Below are 23182 nucleotides of genomic sequence, written 5' to 3'. Positions count from 1 at the left end.
CTTCATTTCTGTAACAGGTTGCTTCAAATACTTGCAGTACTTTTGGCTAATTTACTATCAATATGCTTCAAAACCTGACGGAGAGCTTATTTTAAGGTGATTTTTCCCCATTTTGCACAAAGTAAATTTAACGGTGGTAGGATGGTTTTATTTCATTTTACAACTTTAAATAGATAAGTAACCAAAAAAAACGAATAAAGAAAACAAGGGAAGCTTATTTACGGGAAAAGAGGCAGAAACCATTGCTATATTTAAGTGGAAAGCTGAGAGAAAATCAAGAGGAGGCATAGGTGGTGTAGCAAGGTGGGCGGAATGCCTTCTCAGCAAAAGTTTAAAAATGCGAACTTTGAAAACAGCAACTTGGGAACTTGTTTAGGAGAGATAACATCTCTTCCCTCACACCGCTGCAAACTCGCCGGCTTAATGCTCTCCGCGCTCTTCTCCACCGGTCACCCTGACCAGGAAGTGACGTTAGCGGCCCGGTGTGGGCTTGCGCAGTGGCATCCGCGCCAGCGCTTATGCGGGACCGTGAAGGGATTAGAGCTGCTGCCGCTGTCGCCGTTTGAGCCACGATTACCGGTAGTGTTGTCTGGGATGACGGAGGATCGGGCCGCTGCTGCAGTAAAGAAGAGTTCTAGCTGTCCCAGGTACGGTGGAGATGCATGTCCAATCGGACCCTCTTGAAAAAAAGTCTTTGTTCATTGCTTTTGAGTAGAAGCTTTATCTTCATCTCACCGGGACGTTTCTGATTTAGAAACGCGGTGCTCAATCTGCACAGCAAGCTCCCCGAAACATCAGTGTGATGACAGTCTTTTGCGATTTTAGTTGAAGTGCAAATGTTTGCACCCCCTCCCCCAACATCGAGAACAATTAAGACCATCTGGTCATTGTTTTTAACTTAGAAACAAAACATTGCAGGTGTTGGAAATGAATGGGACGTACCCTATTTCCCCTTGTTAACTTTAAAAAGGTATTTTACACACTCCCAAAATTTATCCTGATCCCCAAATTTTTCGACTCGAAAGTGTTGGCAGTTTCATTCCAATCCCCCCCCCCGAAAAAAAATCATGCTGCCACTGAGTTCCTCCAGCAGAATGTTGCAGCGAGAATGATTATGTTCTTCCAAAAGTCTCATCGATCTTTTGCATACACATGAGAAGGCAGATAGAGCCCCCGGGTCGAACATCATCTCAACTTTTTGCTTGTGCTGTTGGGCTGGAAGGTGCACAGACTTTCGTGAGCATTTGGTTACAACAATTGAGACCATCTGGTCAATTGACTTATTAGAAAAAGAGAAAAAAACTCTAGGTGCCGGAAATTAATGCCACGTACCCCTCTCCCCATAACTAAGCTAAATTTGAAAAGTATTTTACCATTCCCTAAAACAATCCTCCCAAAATTTATCCTAATCCCAAACTTGAATAACTTCACGCATTTATTAAACCTCTTCACCCACCTTCCCTCAATCCATTAATTTTCCTCTAGGTAGTCATCACTAGAAAGGCAAGCATTTATTCCTTTTGAGTAGGTCGTTGTGAGCTGTCACCTTAAATATTGAACTTTCACATTTTATCACATCCCTGGCTTGTGCTATATAGAGATAGCGGAAAGGTGGTGGTTGTCGGTAGGTAAGTCACTCACCATAGGATACCACCACTTATCTGGTGATCAGTCATCTTGTCTTCCTGCTCCTGATGTTAACATTTTAGTCTTCCCGGTCCTGTTTTCCACTACAAATCTGTTGCTTTCAGCTTGCAAACTGCTGCTCATCTCTAATCTCTCTGCTGAAGTCTTACAAATTTACTTGTTTTATGTTTTTATTATACAGTATTGAGCAAATGCTGGCCTCAAACCCTGGAAAGACACCTATTAGTTTACTGCAGGAGTATGGAACAAGGATTGGAAAGACACCGGTGTATGACCTGTTGAAAGCGGAGGGCCAAGCCCACCAACCTAATTTCACTTTCCGAGTCACAGTCGGAGATATTAATTGCACAGGTTTGTTTCTCATTTGGAAGTTCCTTCAAGGCGACGAGGGAGTTTGTGATGCCTTATACATCTATTCAAGTTGTACACTTTGAAAATAGCAATAAATGCTTTAATTTATTAGAACGGTCGGCATGGTAGCATAGTGGTTAGCAGAACACTTTACGGTACCGGCGACCTGCGTTTAATACCTGCCGTTTCGTGTCAGGAGTTTGTACGATTTCCCCGTGACCACGTGAGTTTCCTCCCACAGTCCAAAGACACATCGGTTGGTAGATTAATTGGTCATTGTAAATTATCCCGTGATTAGGCTAGGGTTGAATCGGGGATTGCTGGGCGGTGCGGCCTGAAGGAAGGGCTGTATCTCAATAAATAAAAATAAAATGTTGTGTTGACTTTTGTTGAAGTTGTTGTGCAGGGATGGCATTGTTAAAGGGAAAAGTGATTTCTATATGTATAATATTCTGGTGTCAGAATTGGTACTGGCTGTATTGGCAAGATTTTACCGTGCCAGACATCTTGATGGTTTGTGGGTATTTTAAGATTTTTTTTCCTCAATCTTGTGTTCTAAACTTTTATCTTTTTTACCTTTTTTTCCACTCCTGCTGCCATACAGATGTTAACTTTGTTTCTTTTGTGTGCAGAGTACAGTTTGTTTTTTTTATCTTCAAGGTTAACGTTTTTTCAGTGGGGCACACAGCGCTGTTCATAATATATAGTCATTATGTTTCTTTTGAAGCAGCTTGAGTAAGAAACCTGTTTAGTGGGCATGCAGGAGTAGTGGTGTTCACTGTGTTTGTATCAGTTTTGAAATTGACAAGTACAGGATCTTCTAGTGGGAACATTACGCGGACATCAATATGATGACTGGGAAGAATGCCATCCTTAATCAATGTAATGGCTGCCGGTCCAAAGCTGATTCATGTGAAGCACTATACAGTTCACTTTACAGGTGAAATCTGCAATGAATGGTCTCGAGTAGAATTTGTTCTGACAATCTAAAACTAGAATTCTTGCATCAAAGTTGGAGCACAGGGATAGGTTGTTCAGCCCATCTATTCTATGCCTGCATTTCACTGCACATGGTTCTATTTCATCTCATCCAATTCATTCCTCTCTTACATTTATTTGGGTAACTGATTCTGAATGAACAGTTGCATAAGTAAATGTACACATGTAATGGCTTCAACTATTTCATGTGGTATCATGTTCCACATTCTTGCCACTCTAAGTAAAACCGTTTCTTAATTGGCTGGATCAACTTTGATAAAAAGCTTTTAATTAATGAGTTATTCTACCCTTAAAGCCAGACCGATGCTCTTTTTAACGAGATGCTCGCAGATAAAATTGTTTGTTTAGAAGATGGATCTGGTGTGCTAGATGTGACCTTGTCCACCATGCACAAATCATTTGATAACTGCAAATCTAAAGAAAAACATCTTGTGTAGATTCCTTTGAAATGCTGGGATTCTTTTATTGCAGTAACTATTCACAGTGCCTGTTTAGTGTATATTAATATTTTACAAGCAGCTCTGAGCATTTTGTTGGTCGAGGAAGGAACTTTTGATCAGGCTTTCATGTTTTCTTCCAGTACCATGGGATGTTTACCACCTGCAAGTGAAGCTTAGTCCTAAAGTCCAGTGATCCCTTGTTCTGCACTGGAATATCAACTTATATGCTTATACTTCTGTACTGGGACAGCTTAACGGCACTATTGTGCTTCAGTTGAGTGCTGGCAACAAGGCAAACTTGGCGCACTTATAAAAAGGATATAAACTGACCAATTTGAGACCAGCTGTTTCAATTTGGCAATGAGGTTTCAGGGCTGAAGTGGTCATAGAAACTGGTTGTTCTGTGTTTGCACCTGTTTCGTGACTTTTATTTAAATCTTACTTTGTGTTTTAATTGATTTTTTTCCCCCCCTCAGGTCAGGGGCCTAGCAAAAAGGCAGCAAAACACAAGGCAGCAGAAGCTGCCCTGAAATTACTAAAGGGAGGAAACATGTTGGAGCCTATGTTGGATGGAGTCAAGTAGGTGAATAGCTACCTGCACCTAGAAAGATCTTTCTATTCCATCTTGTAACGGTGACATTCAATCCTTTACCTGCCCTTCCTCCATGCCCATCTCTCCTAAAGGCAGTGACGTATGCAGGGAAACCATTCCATAGATGCTGTCAACTTCCTATTAACTGCCTAGTCCTTTTAGAATGAGCCTTGGCAGCAAGTGTTAACATGTTGGAGAAGCAGCTGTACTCTAGTATCAATTATCTTGCACCCTATTGTTCACACACCTGCACTTTGACCAGAGGACGCTGGCTGATCACGAGCAGGAATCTTGTAACAATCATCTTCCCTCCCCTCCCCATCCCCATTATCATGTCCCTGTTTGTTACCCAAGTTAAAATTCTCTGCTGATCCAAAGGAGTGGATCAGAGGTGCTGTTCTGATGTGATGGTGAACCATGATCCTATCTATGTATCCTAAATGATTGAGATAGATGTGGAAAACTGTTTGCCACGAGTATTTAAAAAAAAATAAGAGCATGGAGTTCACCCATGTTCTATGGTCAAAATTTCTCCCTGAATACTCCCAAAATTTCACTGGTTACTCATCTCATTGCTTGTTGCAGGATATTGCTGTGCGCAAAATGGCTGCTGCGTTTGCCTACATAAGTCACTGCATTTCAAAGCAAGTTGTTGTATGTGAACATTATGGAATGTTTCTGAAAGATGTGATGGCGCTATATAAATGCAAATTCCTTTTTTCCCAAGCGATAGCTTAGTACAGGCCAGGTACTACAAGCTACCTTCAGTCTATATGAAGGACATCAAATGTTAATGTCTTGCATATTGTGTCAATAAATATTGTACATAGTTGGACTTCATTGGAAAGGACCTGGGACTTTAGGCAATAGTCATGAGTTTCATGTTCTGAATATGTTGGAAACTTGGTATCGGTTTGTCCACAAACCTTTTAGTGGGGCAGTCTGTTCAGAGTTTAAAAAAAGACAAGATAAACTTGACATAAAAATCTATGCTATTTGGAATTAAGCATAGTACTGTAACTGTTCCAGGCAAGAGACCTTCAGTCTTCCAAGGCCACTTATTCACAGTTCTGATTAAATATGTTAATGTAAGATAAATAGTACAGCTGTCTTTTTAGTCAAAAATCTGTTTATTTAAAAGGAGTATTTACTTTGTGGTAACTATTATATTTTTATATGATGACGTCGTTCTAGTGATAGTCATGGATAGGAATAAAATGTAGTAATACAAAATGCTCTTAAAGGCATTAATCTGTATGTTCTGACTGTTATGCCATTAATGCTTGGAAATGCTTGGAATTACCTATTTAAATGGGGAACTGTAAAAGTCCCTCAGTACTATTTGAAAGCAAGCAGGGAGTTTTTCTCTTGTCTTGGCCAGCACCATCAAAGGTGTATGTTTCATTGCTATTTATTGAATTTTGCAGTGTGCAAAGTAGCTGCTGTGTTTATCTGCACAAAAGTCGCTAAATTCCATACTAGGTCATATGTACAGCGCTTAAATGTTCCGTTTTAAATAAAAAGGACTTAATAAGACGGTTTGCAAATACACTTTTTAATTTTAAAAATGATCTCTTTCCATTTAACTCAAGTCTTTGATAATGCAGAGTTACTCCATTACCTTACCTTTAGCAGAATGATCGTTTTCACATGCTCAATCTAGCCATGGAGGATCAAGAGATGGATCTACTCTGGGCTAGAAAGGAGGAGGGAAGTCAACTTTCTGAAGTTAAGATGTGTAGTATAAATGTGGAATGCTCTAACCTTATCTGTGTTAAAGCACTTACACCACAAAGCAGTCTTCCTTACAAAAAATGTTCATGGAAATTAGCTAATGTTAGCAAAATTATACTTGTTAACTAGTGGGTATTAAAATTTAATCATCTAGTGTAGCATTAACACAGGAGCAGGTCCAGACTCTGCAATGAAACCAGCATTTTATGGCCTTGTGTCTTCTGACTCAAGCACACAAATTACTGGATTTATTGAATTCAGCTTCACAATTTGGTGGGATATGAACTTGTAACCTCCTTTGTTCTTGGTCCAGTACATTATCATGCTTTAATTCACTAACAGCTGAGTTGTCAATTTCAGCCAAGTCACTGTGGAGGCTAGGTATGAAAGGAAATTCTCTATGTACTGTCCTCGGATACTTTCTACTGTCCTATTGTGCAGTGGTGCACTGAGTCATGCACTAGCACTGAGTTCATTCAAACTGCTGAAGTCTTGAGAACCGATTTTTTTTCATCTGGGTTTTGAGAGTCACTATTTAATTGTCTTGTGTTATCTATCTGTGCCATGCCCCAAATCCCATGCTGTGTCACTGTAGGGCACGAGGTACATGGCTGAAAAGTACATTAGCCCAAAGTGTGGCATCCAGGTAATAAATATCAATTACAGAGCATCACTTCTCAAAACCAGGAACCAATGAATCAATGTGGCAATGGGTTAAAGGACTGGGATTGTACGGAGATTGAAGAGCGTATCCCTCGACTTTATTTCCTCAGCTTAGTTGAGGGAGGAGGGACTGTCTAAAAAGTCATGCTCAGAACAAATTAAAAATACTTGTGATGTTGGTATTTCTCATTACTGCTCTCTTTTTCTCTTGCAGAATCTCTGGCAACGAATCTAAAAGCTCCAGCTCTGCACAACTGGCAGAATGTAACCCTGTGGGGGCCTTACAGGTACTGTGGTCTTGTTTCCCCAAACCTTATATTTTTGAATTCCTTAAATTTACAGAGAATTTGCTGCACTGGAGCCTCACACAAGTGCCTCTTCTTGCTTTACTTAATTCATCCTCTTATCCCATTTCTCTTCCCTTTGTGTTTATCTAACTATCCCTTTGATCCACTGATCCCGTGTCATTTTAACCATGCCTTCTGATGACAGGTTCTGCAGTCTATCCAGTCTGAGGAATGAAGTTTCTGTAGAGTGTGTTGGAGAGTTATGGGCCCTAGCTTTGATGTCTTTTTCCCTCTCCTTTCTCCTATAAAAGTTCTTCATAATTTTAGATGTTGGTTAAATGACATCTGTTTTGGAGGAGGGAAGCCCGTTTTTTTTTGGGGGGGGGGGAGCTCCAGTCTATTATAAATTCTGCAGATACTGGAAATCTAAAGCAACACATGCAAAATGCTGGAGGAACTCAGCAGGTCAGGCAGCATCTATGGAAATGAATAAACAGTTGACTTTTCAGACTGACACCCTTCTTCAGGACTGGAAAGGAAAGGGGAAGATGCCAAAATAAAAAGGTGGGGAGGGGAAGTCAGATAGCTGGAAAGGTAAAGGGCTGGAGATGAAGGAATCTGATAGGAGAGGAAATTGGGCCTGAAACATCGACTGTTTATTTATTTCAATAGATGCTGCCTGACTTGAATTCCTCCAGAATTTTGTGTATCCAGCCTATTAAGGTTTTTCCTGACAGTTATGCCTTCAATTCTGATGTCATTACACCAAGTCTTGTACCTCCCTCCATCCCTCTATATTCCTTTTTATTAATGTGGAGACCAGAACTCTGCGCATTGTCCCAAATGTGTTGGGCAAGGGATGTTGAAGAAATTGTGCCTTTTTGTTTTAGAATGTTCATGTTTACTGGATACTGATATGCAAAAGTTAAGCAGTCTTTAAATCCATATTCAATCTTGATGTTTTATTTTCCTCTGTCGAGGCTGTACGTCAGAGCTGGGTTGCACAGTGGCTTTTGTGCCTGTGCCTGGAGGGACCACAGGTTTAATCAGTGACAAGGTGCTGCGGAGTTCTGGGAGTGAGCCAAATTTGCATCCTCAGACAATAGTGGTTAATGTGTTTGAATATTTAGAAGTAACTTTTGTTTTGGTAATTTGTGCTCTTTCTTTGTAGGAGCTAGTGGTTCAGAAAGGATGGAGACTCCCAGAATATACAGTGACTCAGGAATCAGGCCCTGCCCATAGGAAAGAGTTCACTATGACCTGCAGAGTGGAGAGATTCTTGGAGATAGGTACAAACCCATTGCATCTTCTAAAGTACTCCAGTGTGTGTTGTGCTTGCCTCTGTAACAGTTATGCAGTGAAAGCCTTGTGTTGCCTCTGGTCACGTTATTAAAGGCTGATTTGTACTTCTGTGTCAAATTGACGCCGTAGGTATGGTGTAGCCACAAATCCTACGCAGAGCCCACGTGGATCCCTACGCCATAGCCTGACGCGTACCTCTCCCAAAATGTAACTACGGGTTGCGGCAACGCAGACCACAACAACTGAGATTGGCCCGCTTGGTAGCATCGCATTTCCTCCTACGCTGCAATAGCTTCCCATTGGGCAGGGAAGGAACCCTGGCTGCAATATTTTCCATAAAGCTTTACAGACCTCCGAAATTATGGAGGACACATTTCGCTTTTATGAAAAAAGACGCTCACTTTAAACTTGTTTACCCTGAGAAAGACTGCCATGACCATGAAGCCTTGCACGGGCAGGTGTGTGCGCATGTGCGATGTGCCCGAATTGCAGAGCGACACAGACACACCAACACACAAGTATAAATGCTCACAACGTGCGTAGGCCACTCACGTAGGTTACGGTGTCGATTTGACGCAGAAGTATAAATCAGCCTTTAGAATGGATGACATGTGAACCAAGTCAGTGTCAAAATCCCCTTTGAGCTTGCTGAAGGACAGGTTGTGCGTGTCACTTGCAATGATGCACTAACGTAGGACCAGGCGTAGGTCCACGTGGCTTTCCCTGGCATTCAGTGATATGATGGCTAATTCCATATATCCAACTTTTCACCGTTATCAAAGGCTCATTTATTGTTAAAGTATTCAACTTGAAATTCTTCTCTGAGTAGCCATCACACACCACATTGACCCCTAAAGACAGGGACGAAGGAGTACAAGTGCATTGTTCATTGAAAGTGACATCACAGATTGACAGGTGTATAGAGCACTGGTCTTCATCAGTCAGGAGTTGGAACATTATGTTGCAGTTCCATAAGTTGTTTGTGAGGCTGCACTTGGGATACTGTGTACAGTTTGGTCACCTTGTTATAGGACAGGTGGGGTAAACTGGAAATAATGCAGAAAAGATTTACGCGGATGCTGCCATAACTTGATGGCCTGAGTTACAGGGAGAGGTTAGTCAGGTTTGTTCTTCATTCTGTGGAACTTAGGAGAATGAGGATTGATGTTATAGAAGTGTTTAAAATTATGAGAGGCATAGATAAGGAGGTGGTAACAGTCTTTTCCATAGTGTAGGGAGTCAAAAACTAGAGGGCAAAAAATGGTCCAAAACAAAATTCTATGCTTGGATCCTTGATCAAAAAACGTATTTGACAGATAATTGTATGGTTCAAAAGATAGTGCAGGAGAAAATGTTTCACCCGTTGTCATTCAAAATGCATGTATGTATTCTTTTCCCAAAGAAGTATGAAGACAATATAAAATCCATGAAATGCATTGATCATAGACCATACATTGTCCTTTGGTTCTGAGCACATGCCATTTAATGTTCTATCTCTTTCTGCACAGAGGGCCTTTTGCAAAATTCTTCAGTCTTGTTTTGAAAAGTTTTTTTCTGTTAACAAATAATACCTTTTCAATAATGTAAAGCAATTTTTCATAAATCTTGAAACACTGTTAGAAGTGTGCTATTTTGATTTATAGTATACTGTACACTGTATAGATTTATGAGACAATTCTTTAAAATATCTCCAAACTGATCATTTGTTCACTCCAAGTAAATTGTGACTTGCCAAAATTTATTTTACAAAGCAACCTTTGCAGCTATATCATTGTTTTGTGCATAACAATGGTCAAGCGGGCTAGAAATAAATACAAGATAATTTAAATATTTATTACTGTATTCTGTATCACAAACAAGCAAAACATTTCACAGGTTAAATTTGAGTGCTGACCATTGATCAACCAGTTCCAATGAAAATGTGCAACATGTAGTCAAATATATCTCCCATATATTCGACAATGAATACAAAGCTTCTCTAAAATTGAAATGCCTCTCTTCTAAAGGAGGTTAACTTAATAAGACCATAAGATGTCAGGACAAAAGTAGGCCTTTCAGCCCATCAAATTTGCCTGCCATTTAATCACGGCTGTTTTTTTTTCTGAACTCCATTTCCCTACCTTCTCCCCATATTTCTCAACCTCCTTACCAATCAAGAACCTATCATTCTTAGCCTTAAATACACCTAATGACCTGGCCTCCACCACCATCTGGGGTAATGAATTCCACAGAACTGGAAACTTTGCAGTTTTAACAATAATTAATATATTGAGCCATTTTAAAGTTGGGTAAGCCCAACTTTTCAAACAAAAATTAGTGATAGGGCAGAGCAATAATGCAGCAAGTAGTGCTGCTGCATCTCAGCTACAGGAGCCCGGTATGATCCTGATGTCTGTTGTCTGGGTGGGGATTGAATGTTTACCCTCCGGCTGTGGTTTTCCCATGGGTGCTCTGGTTCATTCATACATCTCAAAGTTGTTCTGGCTGGCAAGTTTATTGGCTGGTAGAATCAGAAATTCTGAGCTGGCATAAATTCAGCAGCCTGAGTGGTCTCCTGCGTCATGGGGAAATGAAAGTTTAAATTGAATGAGCCTTCATCTACCTCAGTCTTGCATAATTGACTTAATTTCATTTAAACTGCTTCATCAATTGACTTTCTCACATTTAAAATTATGTTTTTACATTCGGTAACTGATAACAGATGAAATCTAATGCAGACAAGTCTTAATTGTTGCACTTTGGGAGGACAAACCAGGATAAGACTTGTATTGTGAATGGTGGGGTTCTGAGGTATGCAGTAGAGTACAAGGTGTTGGTGAGGCCAACTTTGGAATATTGTTTGTAGTTCTGGTCACCTATCTACAGGAACAGTATCAATAAGCTTAAAGCTGTGCAGAGAAAACTTACGAGGATGTTGCTGAGGCTTGAGGACCTGAGTTATAGGGGTAGATTGAATAGGTTAGGAATTTATTCCTTAGCACACAGGAGAATGAGGGAAGATCTTACTGAGGTAAACAAAGTTATGAGGGATATAGATAGGGTGAATGCAAGCAGGCTTTTTTCCCTTTGGGGTGAGACTAGAACTGGAGGTCATAGGTTTGGGGTGAAAGGTGAAATATTTAAGGGGAATCTGAGGGGGAACTACCTCACTCAGAGGGTGGTGCAAGTATGGAACAAGCTGCTAGCAAAACTGGTAGATGTGGGTTCAAACATAACATTTAAGAGGTCTGGATAAGTATATTGATAGGAAAGCTATGGGGGAGGCCTTGATCCTGGTGCAGGTAGATTGGACAAGACAGAAAACTGGACCAGCACAGTCCAGATAGGCAAAAGGGTCTGTTTCTGCACTGTAATGCTTTATGACGCTGTATTCCTTTACACCTTTGATTAATGATATCCATCAAATCTCAGATTTTAAATTAATAATTGTCTTGTGCTCAGCTGTGCTTCATGTGCCAAATTTCCACCAGCCTAAGTTCTGAAAGTAACTGCTGGCAATCATTCAGAATACTGTGGCACTAAGCAAAGAGTTTTATGCACCTTGTATGATGTATCATGAAGCAGCAGTTTCCTTGTATTTTAAGGTTTTTTTTAAATTGGGAAAAGGCAGGTGTATTAAAGTTTTTGGTATTTGGTTGATCTTAGAAATGACGAGCGATTATAAATGGCAGAAGAGGACACCTCCCAAACAATCTTATCTGCTTGTCAAGAGTCTTTGTGTGTCCCACACTGACCTCATCGGTCACTTAGAATGGGAGTCATCCTTGATCCTGTGCAGGCTGAGAAGAAACAGAAAGAGACTGGAAAAAATTTGGTCTGTCTTCCATTGCCAAAATAGAGATTTTCAAGAAAATTAATGGTTTTAACACAGAGAGAAACTATTTCCTTTGGGAAGTGGGTCATAGCTGTGGTCACAGATTTAAAATTATTTGTGCCAGCACTAAGAAAGAGAACAGTTATCCATCTGACAAGTTGTTTTCCCTGAAATGTTTTCCCTGAAACATTGCTAATTCTCGAAGTAATCTTTAACAGGTGTTAGATATGTACTTTGACAAGACTGTACAAGTGATATTGATGTTACAGTTGAATTGTGCTCCTCGAAACTAGGCTGAATCGCAATATTCTGTAACCAAAACCACATCATCTGTGTGTGCATCAAGAAACGAATTGGGGGAAAATTTAATTTAGTGTTGCTTTATTACTTCACAAGTTCCGTGAGAGCAAATTTTATTCTGTATCTGATTATTTTTGGTTAATGGTTAGGGAATGGGATGGATTCCTCTTTCAATTATGTTAGTGAATTTTGTGAAAGTAGAATGACACATGAATGTTTATAGAGTCATACAAGGGGGGAGCAGGCCATTCAGTCCACAATGCCCATGCTGACAAGTGGGCACCGTTCCATATTAATCCTATCTTGCAGGACTTGGCCCATAGCCTTCAATGCCCAGGCGAGTCAATGTGCTCATCTGGATACCTCTTAAGTGCTGTCATCAGCTGGTTCTTCCACACCATCCATAGTCTGCGGTTTAAAGGTCATCTGCCAAACAGGTAATTTCTAGTTTTAGATTGGAAGATGCAAACTCTTTTAGAAGGTCGATGTCTTTTTCTTTTTGTCCACCCACCGTAACTTATGTATTCTGAGTTTGTCGTCTCCTTGGATTTGGTGAGTAAAGCCACTGTCTCACAGCTCCAGCAACCTGGGTTTGACTTTGATCTTAAGTGCTGCCTATGTGGAGATCGCATGTCCTCCCTGTGACTGCTTTGGTTTCCTCAGGGTGCTTTGAAATCCTTCCACATCCCCAAGATGAGTTAATTTGCAACTAGAGTAGAACCTGGAGGGAGCAGATGATAATGTGGGGACAAAGAAAAATTGTTACTAATATAAAATTAGTATTGATGATTAGCGTGGACTTGGTAGGCTGAAGATCCTGTTACCACACTTTATCTCTGAATTCAGTCATCTTCTCTGCAGTAAAAATACAATGCTGCTACAGACCGGCTTCAAAATTTTGAGCATCCACCATTATGGTTGTGTCATTGAGAAGAGGCAGGTGGAGGGCAGTATTGGAATGTCTTTTAACACCTTTCAGTTCACTTGAGGAAGCATTTTTAACAATTATTCTGAATAATAAATAACTGTCTGTGAGGTTATGAACATTTTGTCCATTGGGGTATCTTAAGAACAAGAACTTTTCAATAGTTCAGAAAGCAATGTAAAATGGATTTAAGATGTGATCAGTCCATTCATTTGCACTGTCATATTGTTTTAGGAAGTGGGACGTCAAAAAAGCTGGCAAAACGCAATGCTGCTGCCAAGATGTTAGCAAGGATCCATGATGTTCCAGTGGATCAGAGGGATGGGAATGAAGCTGAGATGGAAGATGACCAGTTTTCCATAGTAAGTATGTGAACATTGCTGATAGAGCACCAATTTGTACAATGAGGCAGACCAGCAGATCTGATAGTAGTAATGTGTCTTTGCTGCTACTTGTCCTGTAAAAGTTCAAACCATAGGTACAGAGCCAAGGTAGGAGATTAACTCTATTGTACAAACTTGTGTTAAGGGCTAGATTGGCGGGCAACATGGTGGGTGGGAAAAATCTTCATACTGCAGTTGCTGGAGAACCCAACGGTATTTGGATCTTGAAGTGGTGGTTGCTTCTATCCAGCTACAGTAGGTACTGTGCACAACCCCCAGCCCAATGGTATTAGCAAGAAGAGGGTATGGCCTGGATGGTTGAAGGCTTTGATGATGAATGCTGCTTACTTGTGGCTATGCTCCGTGTAAATGTACTCAATGGTGGGGAGGGCTTTGCCTGTGATGGACTGGGCTGTATCTACTACTTTCTGTAGACTTCGCCATTCCTGTGCATTTCATACCAGGCCATGATGCAGCCAGTTAGGATACTCTCTACTGTGCATCTATAGAAATTTGTCAGTTTTAAATGACGTGCCAAATCTACGCAAACATCGAAGAAAGTAGAGGTATTGTGTCTTTGTGATGACACTTGTATGCTTGTCCCAGGACAGATCCTCTGATATGTTAACACCACGGAATTTAAGGCTACTGAACCTTTCTACCACTTTCCCCTAATGAGGACAGGTTCATTGGTTCTGCTTCTTCCTCCTGTAGTCAATTATTAGCTCTTTGGTTTTGCTGACATTGTGTGAAGGGTTGGTTGTTTCAATCTCCCTCCTACAGTATATGCTGATTCAGCCAACAGCAGTGGTTTTGTCAGTAAACTTAAATACGACATTGGAACTGTACTTAGCTACATGGTCATAGGTGTAAAGTAATTCAGATTGTTGGGTTCGCACAATCTCCCACTTGCTTTACTGATTCAGGAATTTTATTGCCCCTGGTATGTGTAATGAGACTTATTTTACAATTCGTTGTGTTTTTTTCTAATTCAGCTCAGGGCATTTGTATTTGCATTCACAAACAAAGGGAAGCTCTCTCCACCCTTTTTTTTTAACTGACACCTAATGCCGTGCGCCGCCTGCTAACCGGCACCCAAACCCACATGACAAATTACCTTAACCCAGAGTGAGCATGCGCAACACAAATACAATGCAGGCAAGTAAATACATGACACATGGCTCCTACATAACTCTTACCTTGTAGTATGTAGGCGAATGGTCGAATCTGGGAGAGTTGATGGGAATGTGGTTCGCAGAAGTGGGATTAGTATAAATGGGTGGTTGACGGTCAACATGGAGTTATTTGGCTGAAGGGCCTGTTTCTGTGCTGTATGAATCTGTGACTTGCTGAAAGAAAAATTGAAGATCACCAGTGGAACCCGAGAGTACAAAGACACCTTCACTTTGATGGTGGAACACATAGCCTCTTGACTGAGATGCCAGACTGATATCTTAATCCTGTGACGCTAATGTCAGCCCTGCACAGATACATCAGGCTGTATCTAGCTCACTTCCTGAAGTGGCCACCTTCAGTCCCTGTACCCCTACTCCTTCTCTCTTTGGAGTCAGGTGATGAATGCTCAGTATCATCCAGTCCTTGGGCTGCACGTTGAAAACACCCCAATCCTGGAATACCCCCAACAGGATTTGACAGAAGGTAGAGCAAAGGTCTTGACCCATCACGGGCTCAGAGGTTTCTTAAATTTATTTTTCTCTGTTTCCCTACATCCTCTTAGCATAATTGCTGGAGGATTCACGGCAATTCTGGGCCTTATTGTTGGACTTAATTTGGAATCCAGTGGCAGAGCTTAGTGACTGATTAGGTGTCAGAGGTCACATGGTGAGTCTTGTCCTTCTACATCTGGTAGCATGTGCCTGGAAGGTCAAGACTTGAAGTTTCAATAGCTATAAACTGGTGATTCTGACTGGGGCTGCCAACTCCAGTTTCACCCAATAAAAGCAATTTGTATAGAATGGCAGAGCAGAGTATTGGGGGGGGGTGGGAGGTGGAGATGGTCTACCCCGGTTTCATTTTTTTCTTGAATTCTTAATAATTATTCTTGTTTTTTTATAGAAAGCCACTTTGGTTCTCTTGTCAGCTGGTGTTTGTTGGTGCAGAGGGGCTTTCTTAACTTGTATCAAGATCGCAAAACAGACACACCATTCAACCCAGCCACTCAAAATCACATTTTGTGCACATCAGCATATCCATCTGTTTCCTTTTCTCTAGTGTGATAGTGGGTGGAAAGGGAGGTTGTAAGAGTGGAAACAAATGCAAAATTAACTAACACCACTTTTGCACATCTCCAGTCATTTGGCTTTTTCTCACTGTCACTCTCCACCTCTTTACCTATAGATGGTTGGTAAGTTAGATTGCTCAAGGGGCAAGAACACGGGTTGCACATGGGACTCGCTCCGGAATTCGGCTGGAGAAAGGATTATGCACCTCAAGAGCCATCCACTTGGTGTTGTCAACTCCAACTTCTGCCAGATGTTGAGGGAGTTGGCAGAAGAGCAGCGGTTCGATGTTAGTTACTTGGACATTGGTAAGTCACCTATGGCCAAATGGGGTCTGTTCCATCTGGCATGGATTAATCTAAGTTTAGTAGTATTGGTAAGATGATTTATAGCTTTGTTACTCCCTTTGTATCTTTGAGACTGCAGATAGATCAGTCTCTGATATTACCTGGATTATCAGGAACAAATGATAATTAGCTTAGGAATCGGTTAATTTGGAGGGCTATAAAATGGAAAGGAATATTTGCTCTTTGGATTCAGATTCATATTTTATTTATCACATATATAGCAAAACATAGATTTGCGTTAGCAAATCAGTACACCCTAAGGATGTGTTGGGGCAGCCCATGGCCAACGTAACATGCCCACAATGTTCAGTAGAACAACACCGAACACAACAGAACAAGCAACAATACAACAACAGAAAAACAAGTCCTGTCCCTCCCTCCCTCCCTCCCACCCACTCTTGCTCATACACCTTCAACTTCAAGACAAGCAGTCTCCAGCCTTCAGTGGACTGGCTTCAACTTCTCCAGTGGACTTGCAAGCTCAGGGCTTTGGTCATTGAAGATTTTCAGTCTTCAATCTTTGGTATCAACCCCAGGACTTGCCGATGATGATGAATGGGGACCCTGAACTCCAGGCCTTGAATGCAGGACTCTCTGATTACCAGGACCCCAAACACTAGGCCTTGAACTCTGGTCTCCACCAACTTGTGTACTGAGAGGGTCACTGGCCCTCATGTCTCCTGCCCACATGGAACTCGGATTCTGAAATATACCGATGACTCACTGAGCTGAGTGGCATGGGTTGGGGGGGGGGGGTGCACCAGCCCTTATCCTCCTCCTGTGCCGTCCAGACATCCAACCCTGGATGTTTTTTGGCCCACGTCCACGTTGCTGGCCTTCAAGCACAGAGTGGAAGCCTAGCCTCCGGCCTGACCTCTAGCTTCCCGGCATCCCTGTCCTTAAACACAAATGTGATCCTTAACTCCATTCTCTATCTCCAGTTCCACCTGTACAAACCTAAACAAAAATTAAAAAACTAAGTCTGAGCCATGACCTCAACAAAGACTGCCACTTGGCGCCATCTTGACCAGAGGATTGCAGTTTTGGAACATCTCAAAGTGCCTTGATTGAAGTGTAACATTGACATGGTCAGATGCTGCAGCTAATTTGTATCCAACAATAACTCAACACAGTAAGTGAGAAGAGTGATCAGTTAATTTGACTTCACTGGCATTGTAGGGAACTTACTGCTCTTATCTGAAACATGGCACTAACAGCAGTGCCGCAATTCCGTGCTTGACTACAGGGTTGCAAACTCAAATTCTGGGGTAGTTGAGCACTGAAATATGATGACCTGTATTTATTTACTCTGCAATTATTTTTCATTTCCTCTGTTGTTCGGGTTAATCTTTAGTAGGGTTATACACACTTTACAATCTCATCTTTCATTCCTCTCCGTTATGGTTAATTTCCCACTTAGAAGTTGCACCTTAATATTTAATTTGCAGTTTTTGGGGAAAAAGCATGACCAGTTAATATAGTTTAAGAGAAAGGCTGTTGTGAAAAGACTGATTCATTGATATAGACATATTGTGGCTGATCCTGTTTTTCAAAATGTCTGATAACCCCAGTGTCTTATTTTTCCCCCTCCCCCAGAAGAGTTGAGTTTGAGTGGTTTATACCAATGTTTAGTGGAGCTATCCACTCAACCCACCACCGTCTGCCATGGATCTGCCTCAACAAGGGATTGCGCCCGTGCCAATGCAGCTCACAATGCACTGCAGTATCTGAAAATAATGGCTGGAGGAAAATGAGTCGAATGTTGAATGATGTTACTCTTCATCTGACCAGCACAATTTTCTTTTGCTCCCAAACTGAAATATTTTTTTTACATCAACAGTTTGAATTTCACAATGTGTGCACTTGACTGAAAGTTCCTTGCTGCTCTGCCTACCAGGTGCCTTTTTAAATTTTAGGATATAAAAATGTGGTGTGGGTCTGGGAGAACAAAGGGATCTGAAGGTTTATTTTAAATAAGTGATTGATTACAAAATGTTCTCCCATGTTCACTACCCACAGGTCTTTAGTTCATTGTTTGGCTGACTTGCTATTGGGAAACATTTTACTCAAGAGTTTTCCAAAACTGCTACTAAGAAGCCCAGTGTGGTTGTAAGTAGCACCCTAGCCCTACTTATTGTAGTTCTAGTCGAATTGCTTCAGTATTGTTGGCATCTACTGTGATTCTTTTAATCCAATTTTCCCTGAAAATGTAAAGTGTTTTAATGGGCCAAACTTAAGGCACTCACCTGATGTGATTGTTACAGTCAGTAATTAGCCTAATATTGTGTCAACATGGTGTTATTGATTCATACATTGCAGAAACCGATTCCTTGAACAATTATATCCATGCCAACCATCTAAGTACCCATCTATACTAATCCCATTTACTAGCATGTGTCCTATCACTTTATGGCATTGTGTGCCTGATGATTTCTCAGTGCGCCCAGGCCTGATCCAGACCAGGTTGTCTGAGCAGTGGGAAGCTACTGATTGTTCCTTTCAAAGAAAGGCTCTGATTGATCTCTATCAGAGGTCCTTGTCTGCTGGTGTTCCTTCAGTACAATACAGCTTTTTCAGCATCCCTGCATATAGTTGTCCAGCTGTGGGGTGGTGGGAGGTTAGGATAAGCTACAGCAATTAGATATGGTTTCTTTTTTATTCTGTTAAGTATTATAAAGCTTATTTGAAATGTTATTTATCATTTTTGGAACTTTCGCAATCCAGGGATCAGGTTAATCAAAGAATGTGCACTACTAAGTGACCATATGTCACACCATACTTCAGTTAAAGTAATTGCTGTATGCTACACAAAGGGCAGATTTCTGTTTTTTTTCTCCAATGTATACTTGTGTTCGAAAACGGGATCATGTAACAAACATGCGTAATTATCCCACAATGTTTATGTTGATAGGGAAATGCACCCTTAATAAGGGCCCAACATTATGAGACTTTGCAGCTTCTACAGTGAACGTAGACCTTAATTAAAAGATAGAATGTGCTCTTTCAGTAAAGCAAAGGACAAAAGAATTAGAAATTCTATAGCACTTTTATGTCTTAAGGACTTCATTGGCTTTATACTCAATATGGTACTTCTAAAGTGCATTCACTGTTATAATGTAGGAAATTGCCCGTGGTTGATGAAACACTGGCCACTCGGATGTTTGGCCAGATACTGAGTCTCAAGGCTGATCCTTGACTTGTGCAGCAGGCAGTGAGTTAACTGACCTCCCTTTGTAGAAAATGTCATCAGACGTGTATAGGATTTGTTGCTTTCTGAGTACCTATTAAGTGACTTGTCACTTGGGTAATGCACTGTGTCTCAGTACCTTTTGGAAAGGTAGTTGTGTATTGAAGGGAGTTTGAGGGCGAGAGGTGGAGAGAGAGCAATTGGAAGAAAATTTAGAAGACATCCACACAATAAGTTAACTTCTGTAGATTAAAATTTCTTTCAACCGATGAGGTTAGAGTTCCAATTAATTACTGTGGGGGTACTAAATGGCTCTCAACATTCTCAATCAGTGTGAGTCCATGACAAAAACAGTTTGATTCACTTAAGGATCTTTTGCTAACTATCTTGAAAATTGAGGGGAAAGTCATAGTGGTGCTGTCAAGTGTTCCTCAAGGTTTTGTTTGAAGGCATGTTGAGTTGAGAATTCTTTGGTCAGTTGCTTATTATAAATACATTAAAAAAATTGATGCAGTTGCTAGAGAAGAATTCTTTTCCCTAGTGATGGGATGAGGCAGAGGAAGTGTTTTTCTGGTGCTGGCTGAACCATGCCATTCCCCCATTTGAAATAAGTTGTCCTTGACCACACAATGAGTGCACAGTTCACCCAGCAAATGTGGTTCTGGGTAAAGCATTATACAAATGCTTTGTTGGAGTTCATTTTTTATTGATAAAAGAAATGTTGTGTTTTCATTGAAGTTGATGTGATGATTTTAATGTTTTTAAGTATGCATAATCTCTTAACTGGTAGTTCTGAAAACAAAAATAATGTAAGGTTTTTTTCATAAATTGCATTCTTTTTACTCTGCAAGGCTTTGGGAATGTTTTGCTTATTTATCCCATGAGAGTTCATGTGTTTGGGAAATCCACAAAGAAACTGTGTTTGGGAAAGCAAACAAGATGCGGGAACACTCATCTATTTTATCGACATCTGTGGAGGAAAGGGAAAGAAATCTTGCCTTGAGTGTAACTCTTTTGATTTCCAGTGTTTACAGTTTCTTTTCCCTTTCATTTAACAGGCAAAGAAATTTGATAGGCACTTAGTATGACATTTCTCTGCCCACCTTTCCAGTGTCAGTTCACATTGAATGGGAACTCAGCTGTGGGAATGCCAAATGCACACGTTTAAGACAATGGCCACAATTAACACCCATCACACCTTCAACCAGCAGTGTACTCATTGGCTCGGGTTTACTCACTGAGCAGTTAATTTATTCAGATCAGAAATATGGCTGACCTCAGCCAAGATATCACTCGTAACATTTCAGTTGACCTCCACATTACAGCTCCTGATTGATATATAGTCTGGCGAAATCGAAAGCCTGATGTAGACCATATCAAATGCTCCTGTGCTAGAACATCCTGCAGACACCATTGTGGCTTGCATGTGAAGAACGAGCACACAGGTAAGGTACCAGATCTTTGGAAATGTATTTACCAAGAGGTGTAAGCCTTCCTGAGGGGATAAAATTGACAGGTGGGAACAAAATTGCACTTCAACTCCCTCTGAATGTTCAGGTCTCTTCAGGTCCTGCTTGACAGAAAGCTATATTGTGGTATTGACATCAAAACTTGCTCAATACATGCAACTGCCAAGTGATACACTGGATCTGGGAAAAGAGAAGGAAAGCTCTCCAATTAACACCCCACATCATTTTTGAGATTATCAGAATCAGATAGAAGGGGTGATGATCGAGCCATCCATCTTTTGTTAATGGGCATGCTTACACTAGTTAAATTGTTCCAAGATTTGGTTTAGTGAGGAAACCTCACTGCAGTATTCAGATACTTGGATTGAAATTCTTCCAGAATATTGGAATGGGTGTTGTCTGCTGATTACACTTTAAACAAGGTCAGATTAAGATTAATTTATTTATCACATGTATATTGTAACATAATCCATTTGCATTAAGACCACACAAGCAACAACAATGAAACAGGCCCCTTTTCTTCCTCCCACTCTGCAACATGCACAAACCGTCCTCCAACCCCTGAACAGGCAGACTCACACTCACAAATCTTGGGCCTTCAACTTCCTCAGTGGACTCCCAGACCCTAGGCTTTGCCCATTGGGGATTGATCTTCAGTGCTGTGCAGTGCTATCATTCTGTGATACTTTCTCTTGGACATCATCTTTCCCAGCAAACCACATCCAGTCAAGACCAGCTCAAAGGTTCCATCAGCTGCCTGACCTTTCCCTTCTGCATGAAATTAAATGCCCTACTTCTAGGAATTCATCACTGTCCTAGTTAGCTCCATCCCTTAATTAACCAATGACAAACAAAGACCCTAAACAACTTGATTGGGCAATGTAGATATGACCCTTCCTTATCTCTGCCATCACTCTTTTGTTTGTCCTGTTTAGGCTTAGTCCATCTGATGACTTGGCTGAGTTATTAGTCAATAGGTTTGACACCCAGGTCATCTCATTCCAGTTATTAATGCAAAGGAACATAAATGGGCTTGGCTTCGATATCAGGTGCAGAAACTCTTCCTGTTAAAGCTCTGTCTGATGTTTCGAACAGCATCTTCCACACTACCCATGTGTTCTTAGTTCTGAGTACCCACTAAGCCACTATACATGCATTCCTCTGGCACACTGAGTGGTCAGTGAGCGCCTTTTGCAAGGCTGCTGGAGCCTTAAATATTGTCTCCTTGTGCTTGGCCCAGAGCCTAAAAGCCTGCTTGATTGAAGCATGAGATATTTCTTGACAGGGTGGATCTGGCTGTGAGGAGGCTGCCAAAACATAAAATGTATGCCCATGAAACATAGATAACGTTGGTTGGGGATATGTGTCCAGAACTTCAGATAAGGGCAGTGAAATCTGGAGGTGTTACCAGACACTTAACAAGTCAAGGGAGCTAACCAGTTTGCACATCTCCAACCAATGCTTGACCATGTTTGGGGACTAGAGAAAAGTCTTCTCCCAAGGGTGCTGCACTCACTGCTATCAGTGGACCCTAAGAGAGCGAATATTCCTCACATCACCTAGCTAAATAGTGAGATGTAACAAGTCGCCCGGCAAAGCTCATTGAACCCTTAGATCTTCAGATGAAAATAGAGGCTTATGCTATTACTGTTGCTGAGGCTGGCTTTGGTTATATATGTGTCATAAGTGCTTTGAATCCCTTCACCAAGGGATTGGATTAAATTCACCAGGCCACCATGCAACCAGTCAGGATACTCTCCTGCATCTATAGAAGTTTGTCAAAGTTGATGTGCAAACATCCAAGTAGAACTGCTCTTGTGGCACCTTTGTGATAACATTTATATGCTGGTCACAGGACAAATCCTTTGATATAATAAATTTAAATTTGCCACCCGTCTCCACCTTTGTTCCCTTAATGAGGACTGGTTTGTGGACCACCAATTTCTTTCTTCCTTTAATCAATAATCAGCTCTTTTAGTTTTGCTGACGTTGAGAGAGAGAGATTGATGTGGCATCATTCAACCAGATTTTCAATCTCCCTCTTATATGTCGATTTGGCCATCAACGGTGAGGAACAGCTGTGACTTAACAACTTCAGCAAACTTAAATATGGCATTGAAGCTGTACTTTATAAAGCGAGTAGTTCGATATGTAGTTACATTTTTAATATATATGTACAATATAGAACCTGAAATTCTTGCAGACATTTACAAAAACAGAAGAGTGTTCCAAAGAATGAGTGTGACAGTAAAAACGTTAGAACCCCAAAGCCTCCCACGCACAAGCATCTACGGTCTCTTACTTTGCAACGGCCCTCCACCCCCAGTTATGCAAAAATGCATCCGCACCCTCCATCCACCAAGCAAGCAATAGCAAATCCCTCAAGGAAGACAATGATCTGCAGTACAACAAAAACTAATTTACCCAACAATTCGACAGCCCACAGTCAATAAATATATCGACATAGAGGTGTCGCCCTTTCACAACAACAGGGGTAACAAA

At 41.1% G+C, this 23182-nt stretch overlaps 1 protein-coding gene across 1 annotated transcript; it reads left to right on the top strand.

Annotated features, from left to right (window-relative positions):
- Window positions 1-511: 511 nt before the first annotated feature.
- Window positions 512-20118, top strand: tarbp2 (TAR (HIV) RNA binding protein 2). Its single transcript, XM_072249838.1, has 8 exons — window positions 512-647; window positions 1829-1998; window positions 3914-4016; window positions 6641-6713; window positions 7885-8002; window positions 13289-13416; window positions 15796-15985; window positions 17621-20118. The coding sequence occupies exons 1-8, from the start codon at window positions 595-597 to the stop codon at window positions 17776-17778; spliced, it is 993 nt and encodes a 330-aa protein (XP_072105939.1). The 5' UTR covers window positions 512-594; the 3' UTR covers window positions 17779-20118.
- Window positions 20119-23182: the final 3064 nt, after the last annotated feature.

The sequence above is a fragment of the Mobula birostris genome, chromosome X (assembly GCF_030028105.1).
Source record: "Mobula birostris isolate sMobBir1 chromosome X, sMobBir1.hap1, whole genome shotgun sequence".
Taxonomy (NCBI): domain Eukaryota; kingdom Metazoa; phylum Chordata; class Chondrichthyes; order Myliobatiformes; family Myliobatidae; genus Mobula; species Mobula birostris.
Note: the sequence above shows the minus strand (reverse complement) of the source record. Positions and strands in the feature narration are given on the sequence as shown.

What these genes read in the sequence shown, in the direction of transcription:
- tarbp2 (XM_072249838.1), top strand. Translation starts at nt 595, where the DNA reads ATGACGGAGGATCGGGCCGCTGCTGCAGTAAAGAAGAGTTCTAGCTGT. An exon ending in GGAGAGATTCTTGGAGATAG is followed by an intron (nt 8,003 to 13,288) that starts GTACAAACCCAT and finishes ATATTGTTTTAG; the next exon opens with GAAGTGGGACGTCAAAAAAG. An exon ending in TGTTAGTTACTTGGACATTG is followed by an intron (nt 15,986 to 17,620) that starts GTAAGTCACCTA and finishes CCCCTCCCCCAG; the next exon opens with AAGAGTTGAGTTTGAGTGGT.